Source organism: Centruroides sculpturatus, unplaced genomic scaffold (assembly GCF_000671375.1).
Source record: "Centruroides sculpturatus isolate CEXI.00-Female unplaced genomic scaffold, Cexi_2.0 scaffold789, whole genome shotgun sequence".
In the NCBI taxonomy this organism is placed as follows: domain Eukaryota; kingdom Metazoa; phylum Arthropoda; class Arachnida; order Scorpiones; family Buthidae; genus Centruroides; species Centruroides sculpturatus.
The window spans coordinates 141,676-160,940 of NW_019385116.1; the positions used below are offsets into that span (position 1 = coordinate 141,676).

Sequence of the window (19,265 nt, forward strand, 5' to 3'; positions counted from 1 at the left end):
ATTTTGTTATATCTTTATAAATTGTAATTTATTGTTTAATTTAACAATTGTATTAAATTTGACAAATAAAAAATTGCATTATTCAGAAAAAACGCTATTTCTGATTGACATCCTCTTAACCCATCAGTACCCAGAAAATTTTGGATTACCAGACAATAAAGATTACTGTGGACAGATTAGCAAACTTTTAATCTACTTTAGGTAACTGTTACAAATTTTATAAATTAATAATACAGATATACCATGCTTTAACTAATTCAGACAACACTGGCACCATTTATATAAGTACACACAAACATAGTTATGAAAACTACTGATGATCTGTAAAGAGGTCAAAAACATTTTTACTAATATTTGGTTCCTGAACTAAGCAATTTTGGTATATATTCTATACTATGTTCTGTTTGTAAGAGAAAGTTTTTCCAACAGTAAGATAACAGTAGATATACCAGTACAGAACTCTGTTTTCAGAGGTTTCAAAATGATTTGTATCATTATGTTTAACATCAAAAAACACAAAAAGTGACCTTATAATGTAGTTAAAGTTCATAAAGTTTATCATTGCTGTTTTTTTCTTTTCTAAAGAAGAGTTACAAAGCTATTCAAATAAGTTTTAGTAGTTTGTTAGGTTTCAAAATATCTCCAATTCATTTGAATTTTTCAGATATATTAACTGAATTATAATTCACGATGAATTGATAAGCCCTTAAGTAGACTTCAACAAAGAGTGAAAGCTAGTTAATTTAGAGTGTAAGTTTTAATTAAGTTTTTTTTTATTTGTCTTTGGAAGTTACATTAAATGCAAAAACAAATTTGTTCTGTGTATTACATGCAATAGTTAAAAAGGATTATTGATCTTAATAAATATTTTTCATTTAAAAAGTAAGTTCATACAAAGCTTTTTAAATGAGTATTTTCTAAAAACTGGTTAAAACATAGCCTGATATTACATCTTTAATTTCTCTCTATAGAATTACATCAAAGATAAAATTCATGTTATCAGAATTACAGAAATTAAATATCTGAAGACACAGGTCAGTAATTTCATCATAATAATGAATAGTGGTATGTTGAATCATATTCGGAGTTTTGATTGAATGTTTTCTATGTAACAAAGCATCCAACATGGAAATACATTAAAATAAATTTTAAAAATTTTATGAAGATATCCATCAACTGAAAACAAATTTAATAAATAAAAAATATCAGCTGATATGCAACAATAAATTAAATTATATATATAAGATTAAGATTATGCTTATACCACATATGTTTTATTATAATAAAAATAAAAGTAATATATATCTGAATATTGAAATAAGTGAAATAAATAAAAATAAAGAAAGCTATACTGAATATTTAATTCAGTGTAGATGGTAAATACACTTCATAAAAAAATTAAAAACATTATTAAAGGTGATAAGTTTAAGAAAATTTTTTAGATATCAGTGTTTTTACATGACAGCCATAGGAATAAATATATAATAAACAATTTGAAATGTATTTAGTATTAATTCAATACAATAGCAATGATAGAATTTATTTCAGGGATACATCAACACAATGAATTATTGAACAAAGTGATTGAAATTAATTACAGCTATATTACTTACACAAAATTAATGAAACATGCATTGATGCATTAATGAGTCAACAAAGATTGATTTGTGCATTTATGAATAAAATAAAATTCCCATTATATTATCATAGTAGCCAACTTGAGAGAAGCAAATGGGCTGACAAGGTGAACTAAAAGGACTGACATGTGAAAGTTACCTTATTCTAGATAAAATAAAATGCATTCTGAATGCATTTCAACCAATGGAAAAGAAAGGATACCAAATGAATACTGTCTATTTATACTGTTTTTAAAATCAGTGTTAGTCAACAGATTTTTTTTCTAACCAATCACAGCAAGAAATTTAAAATTATGAGAAGGAGTAAGTTTCAAATTTAAATTTGTTTACAATTGAAATTTGTTAGCTAATCAAAAGCATAATTTCAATTTCCAAACGTTAAATGGGTGGGAATCCAAGGAATATTGTTAAAAATCATTTAACTGTTAATACTAGAATCAAACTTAATGAATTTTATTTATAATCAAAATTTTAAATTTTAAAGTTCATTAGCATTGGGATGTTGAATTAACTTCATAAATTTTGGTATTAAATCTTGATATCAGTGTTATCAAACATTACACTGCCCTTCTGTCAAGAAATGATCCTGTCTGCTGATACCACTGACCAAATAATAGCATAGTTTTTAAGTCCAACAGGAAGTAGTTCTTACTTAAAACATATGAATAATAAATGGAAGAACAGTCATGAAAATTATTAAATACACTTGAAAGTAATGAGGGCAAACAGAGGAAGGAAAGTTGAATGATTTGCCCAAAATGCAAATGGTTGGCATGTATATATATATATATATGGTATGTATATATATATACACACACACATATATAGTAGAATGTCGTTTATCCGAAAGTCAGTCAACTAAAAGCATTCCAATCGGCAAATTTAAATTTCCACTAGTGCTGTGGCACTGCAACCTTTGGCTATGTCTTGGGCTACTCCAATATTTTTTTTGTTGGTGTATGTGTTTTAGCTGGCAGCACTGGCACTTTTGTGTGGTGTTTTTCTGAGGACTGTGTGTTGTGCTGGGCCGTGTTCAGTAACGCAGAACACCTAAGTTAGAATTCTGAGTGGCTTAGTGGGCGGAGCTAAGAATACATAAAAGAAGCTAGTGGTGGGAGGAGTCAAGCAGTAGTTAGAAACGAGTTCAACATTGCAGCATAAGTAGACTTAGCAAAAATTCTGCGTTACTGAACACTGTCCTGAATCGAACATTTCTGATACTAGATTAACTTCTAAATTATAATTTTTTTTGTCTTTATATTTTTCAATATATTTATTTTGTTTGTACAAAATAATGAAATAATTTTTAACGATTCAATAGCCACGATTATTGTTATAGAAATTTTCGTTAGGCTTAACATCGACGAAAATTCAACGCAAAGTGACATGCAACAGCGAAAAATTTCAACATGAAATAGGTTAATATATTTTTTCGTACATATTCGGTTATCCGAACAACCCCAGTCCCCAATTGATTCGGATAAATGACGCTCTACTGTATTCTATTCTTTTTTCTCTCTTTTCCACAATTTTTTATTTGAGCTGCAAGTGCAAGTATATTTCCTCTTTGCCTCCCCTCATAGTATCCATGATCTTGATAGATTCAAATATTAAAGAACATGATGCTGTTTTTAAGACTATTTATAAAAAAAATTAATGTAATTAAATATTGGTATAATGGTATAGCTTAAGTATGGAAATACTGTAATACACATGTAAATCAGTAATATAATATGTAGTGAGAGTATTTCTGAAAATAGATATAAAATGAGGAATTATTTATTGTGACATCATCCCAATGCACTTAAGTTCAGTAATGTCTTGCCCCTGTACATCATACTTTTCCTTTTAACAATTAAGTCATGTATTCAACTCCGTTCAGGAGAAAATTTTTAAATTGAAATAACATGACTTCTGGTGCAAACTGGAAGTTCATATATAGTTAACTGCCCCTAAGTTTTCCATATCTGATCTTGACTTTCATCTATCTATAGGGTTTCCATATGTCCCATATATACGGGACTGTCACCATATTTCACTACTCAGTCCTGTATTACTACTTGTCTCATTTTCTCAATCAAGTTCCTGAATGGGAAGAAATAGAACATACTATTGTATATTTACAAGTAAGAAACATCAATATTGGCAACAGATTCTATTCAACCAGTTTGTATACCTAAAAGATTTTTTAGAGAAAAATAATACCAACCAAAACTGCAAAGCAACTATGAAATTGAGTATGGAAGAAAAATGGCTGAAGTTTTTGCAGATACAAAGCATTGATCAGAAGTCATGTCTAATAAAGCTTTGCAAATACGTATTTGCTATTCCAGCCCACAATGCAAATGTAGAGAAAATATTTTCCCTAATGCCAACTCAATGGTCAAATGAAAGAAACAGGTTGTCAGTGGAGACAATTGAAGCAATTTTGATTTGTCATTATAATTTTAAAATAACTTGCACCCAATTTTATAATTATGTGAAAGAATAAAATGATATAATTAAGAAAGTAAAATTAACTTTAAAACATGACTGGGTTAAATAGCATTAGCCTTGCATCTTTTTTATTATTCTACATGTTCATTTTATTAGATTAATTAAACTTTATTGATTTTTTATCAGAGTAAAATAAACCATTATCTATCCAGTTTTTTCATGTTTAATTTATTTAGCACTAATTTATTTGCCATTTAATAAAAAAAAAAATTTAAGTGGCAATTCTGCTTTGCAATTATGGAAACCCTATCTATCTAACACCATTCTTGAGATTAAGGAAGGAAGGAAGGACAGATAGCAACAGTGGGAATTTACAGGTCTACAATTTTTTCATATTGCAGCCCAATTAAATAGTTGTAGGTATACTGTCTACAGCTTTCAGGCAATTAAATGTGTTAAGTTTTTAAATATATCTATACATATTTTAGACATGTTTGTCAATGGTTTCAGTGTGAGTCATGTAAATTAATGTTATTTTATTTGGCAAATATAACTTGACTGAAGACAGCTGTAATGAAATGACTGAAATGCATTTTAGGACACGGGTATTTGTTTAGAAATGCTGTAGTTGAGTTCACTTCTTTCTTTCGATACGCTGTCTCTCAGACTGTCGTACATTTCTCCCATACTAAACATCCCTCTTCTCCCCACAATCTCAACTTTCTGCCATCTGACTTCATGGACATTGAGATTTTCACAGATGGATCCAAGAATACCACTAGTGTTGGCAGTGGGTACGTTGCCTACCATAACAATAAAGAAATTGCCCTGGGGCAGTACAGGCTGGGGACAGACTGTACTGTCTTACAGGCAGAAATGATCACCATTTAGATGGCAGTCGCCTGGGCAGACTCTAACTTCATGCACAGGAGCATCGACATCATCTCAGATAATGCATTGTCCATTGCTCTACTTAAGAAGAGATCTTACCATCCCATCTCTACCATAATTCACAATACTATTGATAATTCTAGCAATTCCTATCATATACTCTGGACACGTGCACACCAGGTACGCCCGGAAATCAAAGGGCAGATGCCCTGGCAAGAACCGCAGGGGAAAATGGTAATCTTCCTATCACCTACAATCAGTTGACCATCAAAACTATCTTCTGGAAGGACCTGATTATATCCTGGCAGCAGGATTGGGATACTTATAACCACCCCACCATGCATGACTTCATTCCTAACATCGAGCATTTCCTTAACTCTCGCTGGTATAGGCCCGGCCAGCGTATCAGCCAATTCCTGACCAACCATGGAAGTTTCCGCTCATACCTGAAAAGATTCATCAACAAGCCTAGCTTGTTGATGAATCAACCCCAACTGCTCCATTTGTGGGGTAATGGATGGCAGTCAACATTACATCTATGACTGCCCCATGTTGGAGTTGGAAAGATTTCAACTGAAGGCAACCATCAAGGCACACGGTGGCGCATGGCCAATTGACTGTGATAAAATCTTCGACAACAAAGATACATATGAAGCCTTCATGACACTTATTAATAATTATTTTTTAAGGACTACTGTAAGTGTCTACAACTAGTTCCCATTCTGTCCACATTCTTCGACTCTGTAATTGGTGTCCCTGCTTGTTTTTGGTGTCTGTATTTGTCTATACGCATACTTTTAGTGCCTGTATATTTGTACCTACATCTGTATACATATCTATTCTACTGTGAATGTTATTTTTATTTTACCTGAGATTCACTCTGTGACTGTGTTTAAATTTCTGCTTGTGTATTTATGNAAAAGTAGCAAATAAATATATAAAATATGAAAACCATGCACCAATAATTTATACAAAAATCCAAAAATACCAAATTATAACGACTTTTTCAATGTAAATTACATATTAAATTTAATGATGCTTAAAGTTATTGTTTTTTAAACAAAATGATTTAATACATTATTTGTGGGACTGATCTAACATATAGTGACAACAAAGTTTTTGTAATTTGTGTCTAATGTTATTTTCATAACATACAAAAATATATCACTTAAGATTATTAATAGATTTTAAAATAAAAAATAAAATTTCCAATCACTTATAACTAATTTTACAGTGTAATGTTGCAAAAAAAATTGCTTCTAACATTTTTGGCCACTAAAATTGAGTACTATGTGTAAAAATAAAAAAAAAGTGAACTCAATTGTTAATATAGTATTATTTATGTCAATAGATTCATAAGATATGAAAAATTATGATTGTAAAAATGTTCAAAAAAAATATTTTTTAAATCTAAGAAAAAGCAGATAATATTCTCAACTTATCAAAAATTTATTGTAAATTTTGAAAATTTTAATTATTGAGCTGAAGTTTAATCTCAGAGAGCTTGAACTTATAATACATGAAAGCTAATTGTCAAATTTTAAGTCTCATCTTTTCTATTTGTAAGAATGTCTTTCATATGTAGCCATCTTTGAAATTGATAACTAAGAAATTTCTGAACTATATAGTAGAAAACAATCCTTCCAATTTATTACAATTTTAACTATTAGTTTTATGTAATATTCTTTACCTAGTTATTAAACTAAATATATAGGATTACTCATCAATTTTTATCAGCTTACTTATCAAATTGAGTAGAATGTTTACAAGATTAAACAATATTAAAGGAAAACGAAATTATCATTAAACTTAATAATTCCATTAAATTAAGCAAGTATAACATTTTGAAAAGATGATATTTGCAATTTTTTTGAATTTTAAAAGTAAAAAGTTGTTCTTTCCAATTCTACTAATAGGACATAAACATGTTCTTGGCTGTTTATTATTACTCAATCAATGTTGCTTGATGTATGCCCTGATGAACCAACCTTGAAGTAATTTAATTTTATACAATATTCACAGGATGATGTTAAAAAATATTTTATCAAATTCATTACTTTCAATATTTAAAACTTTTACAAGTATGGCTAACATGACCATATTTTTTGGGAGAAAATAAAGGACAAATCAGGAAGTGTTTAATAATAAAAAAAGCAGGTTACATTTATTTGTTTCACTAAAACTAAAAAGCTTTATAATATTTATTAGAAAATATAAGCGTATATGTAACATTTTAAACAATCATATTTACTTTAAAAAAATGTAATTTTGATACATTTCACAAGAATGAACATTTTAATAAATCAGATTTACGTTTTAAAAATTTGTAAAACTGCATGTAATGCATGTCAAAGTTGCATTTGGTATAAACACATGCTTCCAGTGTTTTGATCTGTAATTGGCCCCAAATTGTTCACTAATGAAAATATTTATTTGAAGGTGATATTAGATCCAGGAAAATGTAACCAAAATTTGACAATTCTTAAAATGATTTTAAAAGATATGTGTTTATCTGTGAAATATTAAAAAATTTCAATCTGGCTACATTTTTTTAAAACTCTACACTCTGTGGGCACTAAGAGGGCATTTTATAGAAAGCTCATTTTGGGTTTGTCCAGGTCCACAATGGAGAGACCTGATGGTGAGCAACAGGGCCCTACATATCCAGACACCATTCCCAAAAAATTCCTGGGGTTTTTTGACCCATTCAGATTCAATCCCAGATTCTCAGAGCAGTAGGCTGCCACCTTAACTGCTTGGCCATCCAGCCACCATCTACATTGTCATTTTGTCAACATTCTTAGATCTTTTCACTGGTGATGTAACTTTTAATACACAGAACTTTGTAAAATAGTTTACTGTCATTTATATTTAGTTCCAACAAAATGTTTTCCTTGATTTTCTCTGCCACAGAGTGATTTCTCATAGGCCCCATTCAAATACTTTCATTTCCACAAAAAAGCTGTTCCAGTTATTTGAATAATCAATACAGGTTTGGTAAAAATTATATATTGTGTAAAATAATTTTGGTAAAATGAATATTGGTGTGTATGTGTGTGTGTGTGTGTGTGTGTGTGCGCGCACTGATATTCAGTTTACTATTTCATTTATTAAATAAAGGACAAAATGACCATTTTCAAGAAAAAGTACATCTAAAGGACAAAGCAGTGAAATAAAGGACATATGGTCACTGTATGTATAGTGATAGAAATTTTCTTTTATTGTTGTAATTGCTTTCTTGAACTTTTCAGTTGTTATTACAAATGTTCCTAATTACACTGTTGAAAGATGATAAATTCTGTGCATTGTGTTACTTAAGTAAACAAGAATTAATGGAAAAAACCTTATTCTTGTGTATGTATAGAAACAATTATTGTAATTTTGTGCAGATAACCTATGGGTTATCTGTGTTTGAAAGATAATTTATAAGAGAAATATAGTAAAGAGATTATGTGATGGGTGGGTTATATGCCAATTTTTAATTCCAATCACAAATTAAAGTTAATTTATACTATACTGGTCAATAATATTGATAATAAAATTATTTTCTGTATAATTTTTCTGAGTTTATTTTATTATTATTACTGGACAAAGGAAATTAATCATAAAATAAAAACAATAAATTGTATTTATTTATTTTTACACTTAATTTATATAATCGGGATAGTTCATAAACATCTGCAATCAAATTATGTGGTGACCAGCAAGTACAAGGTTGAATTTCTCAGAATCCACTTTGCTATTAAGATTAAGTACAGCACCCGAGGCATGAGCAGTCTTTAAACACACATTAGTGAAGACAATACACATGCTTGTGTGTATATGCCACTGTGCTAAGTTATTGTCTTTGCTAACATGTGCTTGAATTGAAAGTTAATTTTTTAAAATATTTTATATTTAAAATTTTTGAAATGTAAATACAAAAAAATATTTAAGTTTTTGTACATTTTGTACATAATTTTTAAAATATTTTAAAATTTAATATTTAAATATATTTGAAGACTTAATATTTTAAACTTTATAGAAAAGTTAGTTTAATTAATGTAAAATGGATTTCTACATTACAGAGCTTAAAAAAATAAAGCAAAAAGGTAATGTCAACTTTAATTTTGATTTTGTTAATTATTATTTTGAATAAAATTTAGTAATTATTAAATAAAATTATTAAATTAATTCAAAAATTATTATGATTATTAGTTAATTTTATAAAAATTATTTTATAGTAATTATTAGTAGTTATTCAAACTATAATCTGAATAATTTGGAAATTAAAATGATTGTTATAGATTATTTTGGCTTAGTTGTTTAGGTATATCTACAATGATTTGTTAACAGAAATGAAACAGAAAAAATAATATTTTAACGCTTGAAATGGCAACTTGTAACCTACATACTGGTAATTATCTTGTTCTCAACAGCCCCCAGAGACATTGATATACAGTAAAGCAGATTATACAAAAGCTTTTTTTTGTTCTTACAATTTTCCGTAGGGTAGACACCATCATAGGTTATTCACACAAAATTATGCTAAAAGTTATACAAAACTTTCTTTGCAATTTTTGTTATAACTCTTAACTGTTTATATATATATATGCATAAGTAANAGATTTTGATGACATTAAGAAAGTTACACTTATTTGTCAGATAGAAAAAGATTTGTAGTAATAATTGTGTTTAAATGGCTAAATTTAGTTTTTAATTATTCCATTTTTAAATGTTTAGTACTTTTATCCTAATTTCTCTATCGATGAATATATTTATTTTATATAAGTTAATGTTTTGTCATTAAAACATAGCATTTCTAATGATATATATTTCTATATATTTTAAATGTTATCACTAGGATTATCAAACCTGGTGTGATCTAAAAGAATTGGAATCAGAAGTAGGACAGAGATATTTAACTCATAAGTCCGACGATGCACGTTGGGAAGCGTACCGATGCCAACATAATCTCCCTCCTGCTCCAGCATCACCTTATCCATTGGAGACAGATGAAGACAATATGGAGGAAAGCGATTCTAGTCCATCTGCAGACACGACTGTGGATTCTATAGGAAAGTCAAAAAATACAAATATGTAAAGAAGTTATCTAATAATGTTTCAATTATAGTTTATATCAGCAAATTGCATAAAAAAAGGATACAATTCATTTTACGTTTATCAGTTTTTAGAGTAAAACAATAAATAATTCGCATTAGACTTAATCAGATTATTAAAATGATTAATGTTAAATAATATATACCAAATTGGTATATTTTTTCTTATAGATAACTTATGAGAAAGTTTTTAATATTGGACTTTGAAATATTAAAAAGGAATTTCAGAAGTTATATAGCATTTAGAATATCTATCATCATTAAATGGTTAAAACTTATTTAGAACATTTGTGTAATTGTATAAAATTAATGAAAAAAAATTTATACATGTAATGACTAATGCAACAGTTTTTTATGGTATATATTGAATATATTTATAACAAGTTAACAAATTTTATTACGTTACATGTTCTGCATGGCTGATAAAACAAATATTGCGAGTCAAAGCATAGTTCATGGACTTGAAAGGTTCTTGCAAGATTAGCATCTGTTTGAATTTCATATCTGAAAGCACTACTTTTCAAATGAAAAGTTTATTTGCAGGAAGTAAACTTTGGGATGCTGGGAGTCGAGGTTATCCTTCAACTCTGTAGTAAATAAATGTTCAAGATTTAAATTTTACTCACAATGCATAGTAGGGCAGTAAGGAGCATATTGATTTGCAGCAGAACGGCATAAGAGTATCTAATGCCCTAGACAAAGAAAATTTAGGCACCCCTATATATTATTTGTAAATATATATTATCATACTAACACAATCACACATGTATTCCTATATGTGTAGATACAGTTGACCTCCCCTATAACACGGTAGATACGTTCTGGTTTTTATGAATTCATTTTCTACGAGTCCAGCCAATCACAGCCCGGCACGTATGCAGTTTACAGACTATGGCTGTTTGAAAGGTTTCTTTCATAAAATTAATCGATTCTAGACTAATTCGACTCAACATTTCCAAAATACGTATAAGTTTTTGGGAATAATCCATATAAACTATGCTATAAACAAAAAATCGTAGGATTACTTACCGAGCGTGCACTGTTCGACTACGGGGAACCAAGCTTAAGCAATGGCTTAAGCTTGTTTTCGTCATAGAGCTTGTCATTGAATGGCGCTCGTGTGCTTCCTGATAAATTATTTTTTTTGCAAAAAATTAACTGAACATTGGAGACATCATTAATATAAATATAATTTTTATGGGCGTTAAATAATAAATGGTTTTTAGTAGGTCCGCTGCTCGTTTAAACTCAAAAGTTTGTACAATATCCACTATTGGTCTAGATTTGACCAATCCTGTTTCCCGATAAGTTATTTTTCTGCGAAAAATTCGCTGAACTTTGGAGACATCATTAATATAAATATAATTTTTATGGCCATTAAATAATAAGTGGTTTTTAGTAGGTCTGCTGCTCATTTAAACTCAAAAGTTTGTACAATATCCGTTATTGGTCCAGATTCGACCAATCCTGTCGCGACATGAGTTGGCGATGACATTTTACATGTTATACTAGTCTCTTTTAGCATGTTATATGAACACAATCACAATTTTTTTTGCCGTGTTATATGAATCCATGTTATATGAACCCGTGTTATAGGGGGTCTACTGTATAATAAATATTAAAAAATTAAATAATATTAATTAAAAAAATCACATACTTGTCTATGGGTTCATCTTTTGGATCAATCCATTTCATATCTGTAAACAAATTAACATTTTCTGCAGATCCTTGACACGTTAATACAAAACCCTTCCCAGCCGGTTGAGATTGTTTTTCACCCACAGGTTTTATAATCAGTTCTGCCCCAGAGACTATATGAAACCATAAAACTGNATTATTATATAATTCTTAACTTCATGGAGCTCATTTCAACATATACAAGCATATTATATCATTGAACTAATGCATATGAATAATTTTCAAAAAGAATGGGATGTTAACATTTTCTTCCCTGTACTAAAACTAATTATAACTAGGTAATAAAATAATAAATAGGTAAAAGAATTTAGGTAATAAAATACTATCAATATTTCTTCTACCTATTTATTATCAATTGATCAAATTAATAATGCCATTTGCATTACATATAATGCAAATGCCATTATCAATATTTTATTACTTGTTAATTGAATATTTATGGTTGACTTAAGTACTTTCTTATCAAGAAAAATAAATCAGATTTTTTGTAACATTCCTTTTCTCACTGTAAATTATTTTAAAAAGTTTATAAAGTGGTGTTATCCTGTTTCACAACACTGTTTAACCCAGTGGTTCCCAAACTTTTTTGGTTCTCGGCACCCTTGCTAAATTCAAATTTTCCTAAGGCACCCTATGTCAAATTCTAACAAGTACAATTTGCAAAATAGTCAATATTTTTTTAATTAAAGAACACCATCAGTACAGATACCAATGAATTTGGTCCACTCCAAATTATCTTTGGATATAAAAATATCAGGGATCTCGAACAAGTTGTGAGCCTTAGCACTAGCAATGAAACTTTTACAAAAGAGAAAATCTTCTGTAATGTTATTACTATCTATAAATTGTACATAGCAAATCAAGTGAGCATCATAATTATTATCTGTGTTCTCATCCAGCTGCAACCCAAATTCCTTCCCTTTTATTTTTTCAATTAACTAAACATTGGAGGTCCTTCCCTACGTGCTGTATTCTGCGACTAACAGAGTTATTAGACAAAGGCACTTTTAAAAGCTGCTTTCCAGCACACTCACCAATCATATTGTTCACCATATCTATAGCAGACAGTAGAATGCGTTTTTCTGTGATGGTATGAAGCTTTTTACATTTTGCGATTCTATTACATTATTACTGAGTTAATGATTTGCACCAGGTCTGCTAGATGTTGCATCTTATAACATTGAATTAAAAGTGGAAGTAAAATTATGAACATTTTATAATATTTTTCAGTGTCCCTGTGAGGAAGCTGCAGTGCCCTAGGGAGCTGTGGCGCACACTTTGGGAACTGCTGGTTTAATCTATCAACAAGTTATCGTGGGAATAACTTGCAGATTGTATCAAACATTCTTCCAAGAGCTTAAGTTATTGAAATGAACAATAAAAATTTTATATTTATTAAACCTTGGTTGCAGGAGTAACAATTTAATACACTTATACAAACACACATATATTTGTAAAATTTGAGAATCACTCCAATTTTTCATAAATCAACAAAATTTCTACTTTATTGCAGTCATAAACATAATAACTTTCATTCATAACAACTTTCCAAGTCCTTTTAGATTGATTAACTCTATCTTCAGGGACACATATTACCACAACACATTTCTTAAAACTCAAATTCAAAATTTTTGAATGCATCTATAATGTTTCATACTGTACATTCAAAACTTTGAATTTGTTCTAAGAAATGTTTTCTGGTAAAATGTTCTTCCGAATATGGATGTTATCAGTCCAAGAGTTATTTGGGAATTTATACGAATAAATGTTATTTTTGTGACTCCAATAAAGTAGATTTTTTTGGATTCACAGAGAATATCTCACAAGTGTAGATATTATTTCTGTAATAATAAAAATGCTAATTTTAGCAAAGACTACAATAAATTTTATAGAAGTACACATAGATATATTTATTATTTTAAGCATAAATTTCAATTCTAATATAACTACTATATCAATAAATAATAGTTTCTTAAATAAAAATTAAACAAATATCCAATGCCAATGGGACTTTTAAACAATTTGCATACAGTAGCATAATCAAGGAGAGAACAGGCACATCAGGTACCTTTACCTTTATAAATAATTTAAGAAAAAAACAAGTACAGGAAGAACATTTGAATGTGACAAACACACTTATACATATGTATACACAATATCTCTTCATCCACATACTAGTGGCTATGTCTACAGTGGTACAGGATGAATGTAGGTTTGCATGTTCTAATTTACATCTTTCTCTAATATTGGTCTAGTTACACTGCTGTTTGTACATGAAAGCAGAGATCTTAAAAAGAAAAGTTGACTCTGCTAGTGTTGGTAATGTTTCCAGGGTTGAAATGCATATGATAACTTCAAAATGTTTTTGTCTTAGTCTTTATTTTTATAAAATTAAATGAATTAAGACCATATAATAATTTTTAACCATAGAATTTATCCACTACAACATCAAAATAATGGATATTACCTTCATCAATATATTTATTTGAAATAATTTCATAATATTAAAATCAATTTCATTAATTCATTCATTCATTATTTTTTATAAGGAAATATAAAATTGAACATAAAATACTGTATTATTCAACAACAAACAACAAATACACTTTATCATAAATATCAAAATTTTACAAAAACAGTTGTTTTCTTTTGTACAAATGTTTATGTAAAATTGAAAATGACTTCATATAAGCAATTTTTCTTTCTTGCTTTATATTACTTAAGTTACCAAAAAAAAAATAATAATAATAATAATATTTTATGAAATTATGAAAGCATTAAATCTGATTCCCAAATAAAATCAGTTAATTCATTATATAAAAATTATATTATTTTTGTCAAATTTTATTTCAAATCTTAAATTATCTAATAAATTGTAAATTTAAATATTTTATTTTGATATAAATAAAATTTTACATTAGACATTAGTGAATTCTTTAAAAAATTCACCATAATTAAAATATCCACATCTATTATATTTGGTATATTGTATTTTAATTTAAAATATGCTTAAGAGCTTTTAAAATTAATGTCTGATTAAAAAACAAAAATTATAGAGAAAAACATAGAGAAAAAAAATAACTGCTTATAATACTTTTATTCAATTAAAATCATATTACTAAATAACATTATAAATTTTAAAAATATATAATAAATAGAATTTCTTGGTTTATAGATTTTTCTGTGAAGTAATTAATTTTCTTTATATATATAATTCATTTAATTTAAATATTTGAAATTTCTGGAGATTACTTCTGATGTAAATAAGGTCACATATTAGTGTATATATTAGTAAACATATTTGAACATTTGAGATAATTCTTGCATAAATTCTGAACTATGAAGGAACAAGAGTGTCATGACCCCAGCTATTAAAAATTATTTATAGGACCTTCTACAAAGTTTATATTTTTATTAAATTTATGTGTATATATATGTTTACCATATTTACTAGCATATAAGATGAGGTTTTTATTCATTTTTTACTGCTTCAAAAACCTAGGTTGTCCTATATACATGAGCAAAAAATTTTTTGTTTTTTTGTAATAATTTTTGTGAACCAGGTATTTGCATTTTTTATCAGATACTCACCTTCTGATGTTTAAGAAAAAAGTATTTTATCTGGGTCGTTTCAATTGTTCTTGTGTATTGTCAGGAGTAAAGATGAATAGCAATAGGAAAAGCAAAGCTTTTGAATTGAATTCCAAATTGAAATTCCAAAATCACACAGGAACCAGATATAAGTTTTAATCTAATCCCACGTGAAAACAGATGATTATTCAGAAATCAGAATTCAAAGAAACTCATAAGTGTAATTGACAGAGAGTAGATTTGACTGTTACAAATTAGCAAAAAAGGTTCCCAATTGTCCAGCTTTACATGAACAAATTATGTTGTCAATTTTACAAGATTCTTCTTTAAAGTTTAAAATGCCTGTAATTTTTCTGGGAAAATGTGTGCATTTGATATTTTATTTGTGATTAATTAAATGAAGTAAAATTAGAATTATATTAATAAATCTAATTTTTGATGTATTATTTCTATNCAGTAATTTATTGTTTTTTTTTAAATTTTTTTCTTTGCTTATATTTATCTGGGTACTTCTGTTTAGTTGGGGCAATTATCTTCAGTCCTTTAGGACTTTAATAAAGAGTAAAGAATATGGCAATTTTCAGAGATACTGATAAAATTTTAAAAACTCAACAGGAACAGAATGTAAATACAAATATTTTTTGTGAACAAAATAAACATCAGACAAGAAGAATGATAGAAGTCTTTCCCTTCATTTAGAATAAGAGATAAAATTAAAAATTTTTGGAATAGTAAATTAATCAGTTTCTATTTGTTTAAATATTCAACAGATGGCAGCACGGATTTTGATGAATTACAAAGTACGCTAATTACTAATGTAATAATCTACGCCAGATTTACTCTAATTGATTTATTCATTACGTGATGATAATTTCGTAAATAAATAAGTTGGTAATTNGTTATAATTAGTTTTAATATATTAGAAAAGCTAAAACATACTTTGAAAGAACATGGTTTTGCAATCGAAAACCAGTTCTTTTCGGAATTGTCATCTTAACCACAAATTTTATGCTAGAGAAATACACCGGGGTAGAAAAATAGTCTCTTGTATCTGTCTTCTGTTATAAATATTGGAAAGAAAACCATATGTTCTTTCTGAAAATATAAATATTACAGTTAATTATATACGGGATGCTCATAAATAAAAAGTAGTTGTTAAGAATTGTCTTCATAGAGGCTTATTGGGCAAATTTCAACCAAGTCTGAAATATATGCTGTATTTATTATGAGGTTTTACTTTCCGGCAATGATGTTTTATTTTAGCATTCCTTAAAGAGTGTAAAATATGGCACAGCTTTTTTTCAATGTAGGTGCTTTTTCTAAGAAGAAATTCAGGTTATTCGAAACAGAGTGCAATAATATTATTTGTTTTTTTTTTAAATCTAAGCCCAGCATTATGGTTATATCATATCATCTGTCACAATAAAATATAAAAGAAAACAATGTTCCTATTATTTTTGGACTTCTTAGATTCATCTTCAAGAGGATAATTAAAATTCAAGTATAATACATGCAGAAAATTCAAATTCATTCAAATATAACATTCTAGAAATATTCAACTCAAAGCAGATGAAGGATAGTCTAAAGTCTGCATGGCTTTAAATTATCTAACCATAAAGATGATTATATTCTAGGACAGTGGCAGACTCAGGATTTAATCTTGGAGGAGCCAAGTTGAATTGCTTAAAAATATTTTAATGCAAATTCAATAAAATTCTCATTTTATATGACTGCTAATTCATAAGTTGTGTAGAAATAGAAGATGTAACACAATATAAAGATAAAAATGAATTTTAATTAAGATAAGATTTTTGAAAAATTTTCTAGTATTTTTTCCATCTCTTTCTTGGAGGGGGTGCAAGGACCTCTTGGCTCCCCCTTCTGGGTACACCACTGATCTAGGAAAATTGCTTTGTTTTTATGCTTTATCGAGCTTTTTGTGCTAATGAATGTTCTACTTATTATGATGCTATTTTACATATTGATATATATGATCATTATTTTATTTCCAAAAAAAATAGATAATTAATTCATGATGAACAAAGCAAATGCAGAACAAAAACCAAATAAATTCAATATTTGTATTTGTTAGCAATTTATGTGATTTTAATAAAACAGCATATTCTACATCATTTTAATTTATTTAAAGTAACAGAATCATTAAATATAATAGACAATATTTATAAATTTTATGTTAGTTCATCAGTCAAACAAACATCTTACATATCAGCTGAAAATACTCCTGCCTCAATGATTTCAAGGATAACAAAAAACAACAAAAAATACTTAAATATTGAAGATAATAAAAAGATATACATCATTAAAAACATTACAGAAGTTTCCTTTTGTTTTTTCTCTTAGTTTACTGATACACATAAATGCTTTTAAGCATTTACCAAAGTTATAGTGTATCAGAATAATAAAAATTTTGTATACATTTGCAATATTATTTGCACTATATATAGTACAAATAATATTGCAATTATTACTACATGTTATGATGACATATATTTCTAAAATATTATATACTGCATTACCTGTTCTAAAGAATTTTCTGAATATGCTTGTAGAAGCAATTACAATTAACTACTTTGTAATTTCATAACATTCCCAAAATTGAATATTTCAATTTGATAATATTGTAACTATAACACAAAACCATACAGAAAAGGTAATTTTAGGGTTTAACCCCTTCCATTTGGGAAGAATTAAAAAATTAAATAATCAACTAAATACAGTACTTATTCTAACAAGAAATTCGGATTATTCGAAACAGAGTGCAATAATATTATTTGTTTTTTTTTTAAATTCAGTTGTGATTAAAGAATTCTAAAAACGTTCAGAAACTTGATTTACAGAAGAAATTCGTTAAAAAGCGGCTAAATTTCAAGTGCAATGGCTATTTAACATGCAAGAGAAATTACTGTACAAATTCTCATTATGATTTGCCCAATATCCTTGTAGTGTAATATTAAATAACATATTACACATTTCAAGATGACAATTTCCTAATTACTTATTCACAAAGGAAACTATTAAGGTTTTTTTATGAACAACAAATACATCTTATAAGAAATAAGTCAGGAATAATGGAAAATTATTTTATCGATTATGACAAGTCCAAATGTGTGAATAGAAACTGTAACGAAAAGTTCAGTGTAACTAATAATAGAAACAACACATTATTAAAGATTTGTCCCAAGATTTTAATTTATGTTCCATTTTCAAGTTTCTTGTAAAATTCTGTTGGAATTGGTTTTACTAATTCGTATCTACGATAAATAATACGTGTTCTATAAGTTTGTTCAAACAATTAAAACAGTAACTACAGGATGATTCAACATCCTCAAAATATAGATTGTAATACTCTCGCTATAATTTACAGTTTATTATTTACCTTGAGTCTGATTTAACTGATTACACGTACTGTACTTGTGCTTTCTCTATACTTTCGGTAACATATCTCACGATGCAACACGTTATTTATGGAAACATTTGAATCATTCTGCACAACTGAATATGTATAAATTTGAAGTCTAAATTATGTCAATAGATATTTTACAATATTATACACTATATAGGGGAGACCGGGGCAACTTCGGCATGCGGGGCAAGTTTGTCAAGCGTTTTTTTTAAAAAACAAATTAAAAGGAGACTTTGGTTATAGGTTAGGCAGTTCAGTTTTATTGGTGGCTTGTTGAGTGTAGTGTTTTTATTGTTCTCCAACAAGCGTAGTTGAATTATCAAGCAAATTTTCATTTTCGTTCAATTCCATATAATATTTTGCTTCCATTTATATTGAATTGGCAGGTTTTGTTATAATTCCATGATAACGAAAGTTACTTTTCCTGTTAGAAGGATGTAACTTCAACTTATTCACGTGGCCAGATCGTGGCTTGGCATTCTGTTCTCA

General features: G+C 28.0%; 1 protein-coding gene across 1 annotated transcript in view; it reads right to left on the bottom strand.

The window, feature by feature from the left end:
* The window catches only part of LOC111634998 (fasciclin-2-like), a 220,431-nt gene that overhangs the window by 121,209 nt on the left and 79,957 nt on the right, over positions 1-19,265 (bottom strand). The window contains exon 2 of the mRNA XM_023379842.1: positions 11,698-11,892. Within this exon, the coding sequence (XP_023235610.1) occupies positions 11,698-11,892 (195 nt within the window). The remainder of the gene's footprint in view (positions 1-11,697; positions 11,893-19,265) is intronic.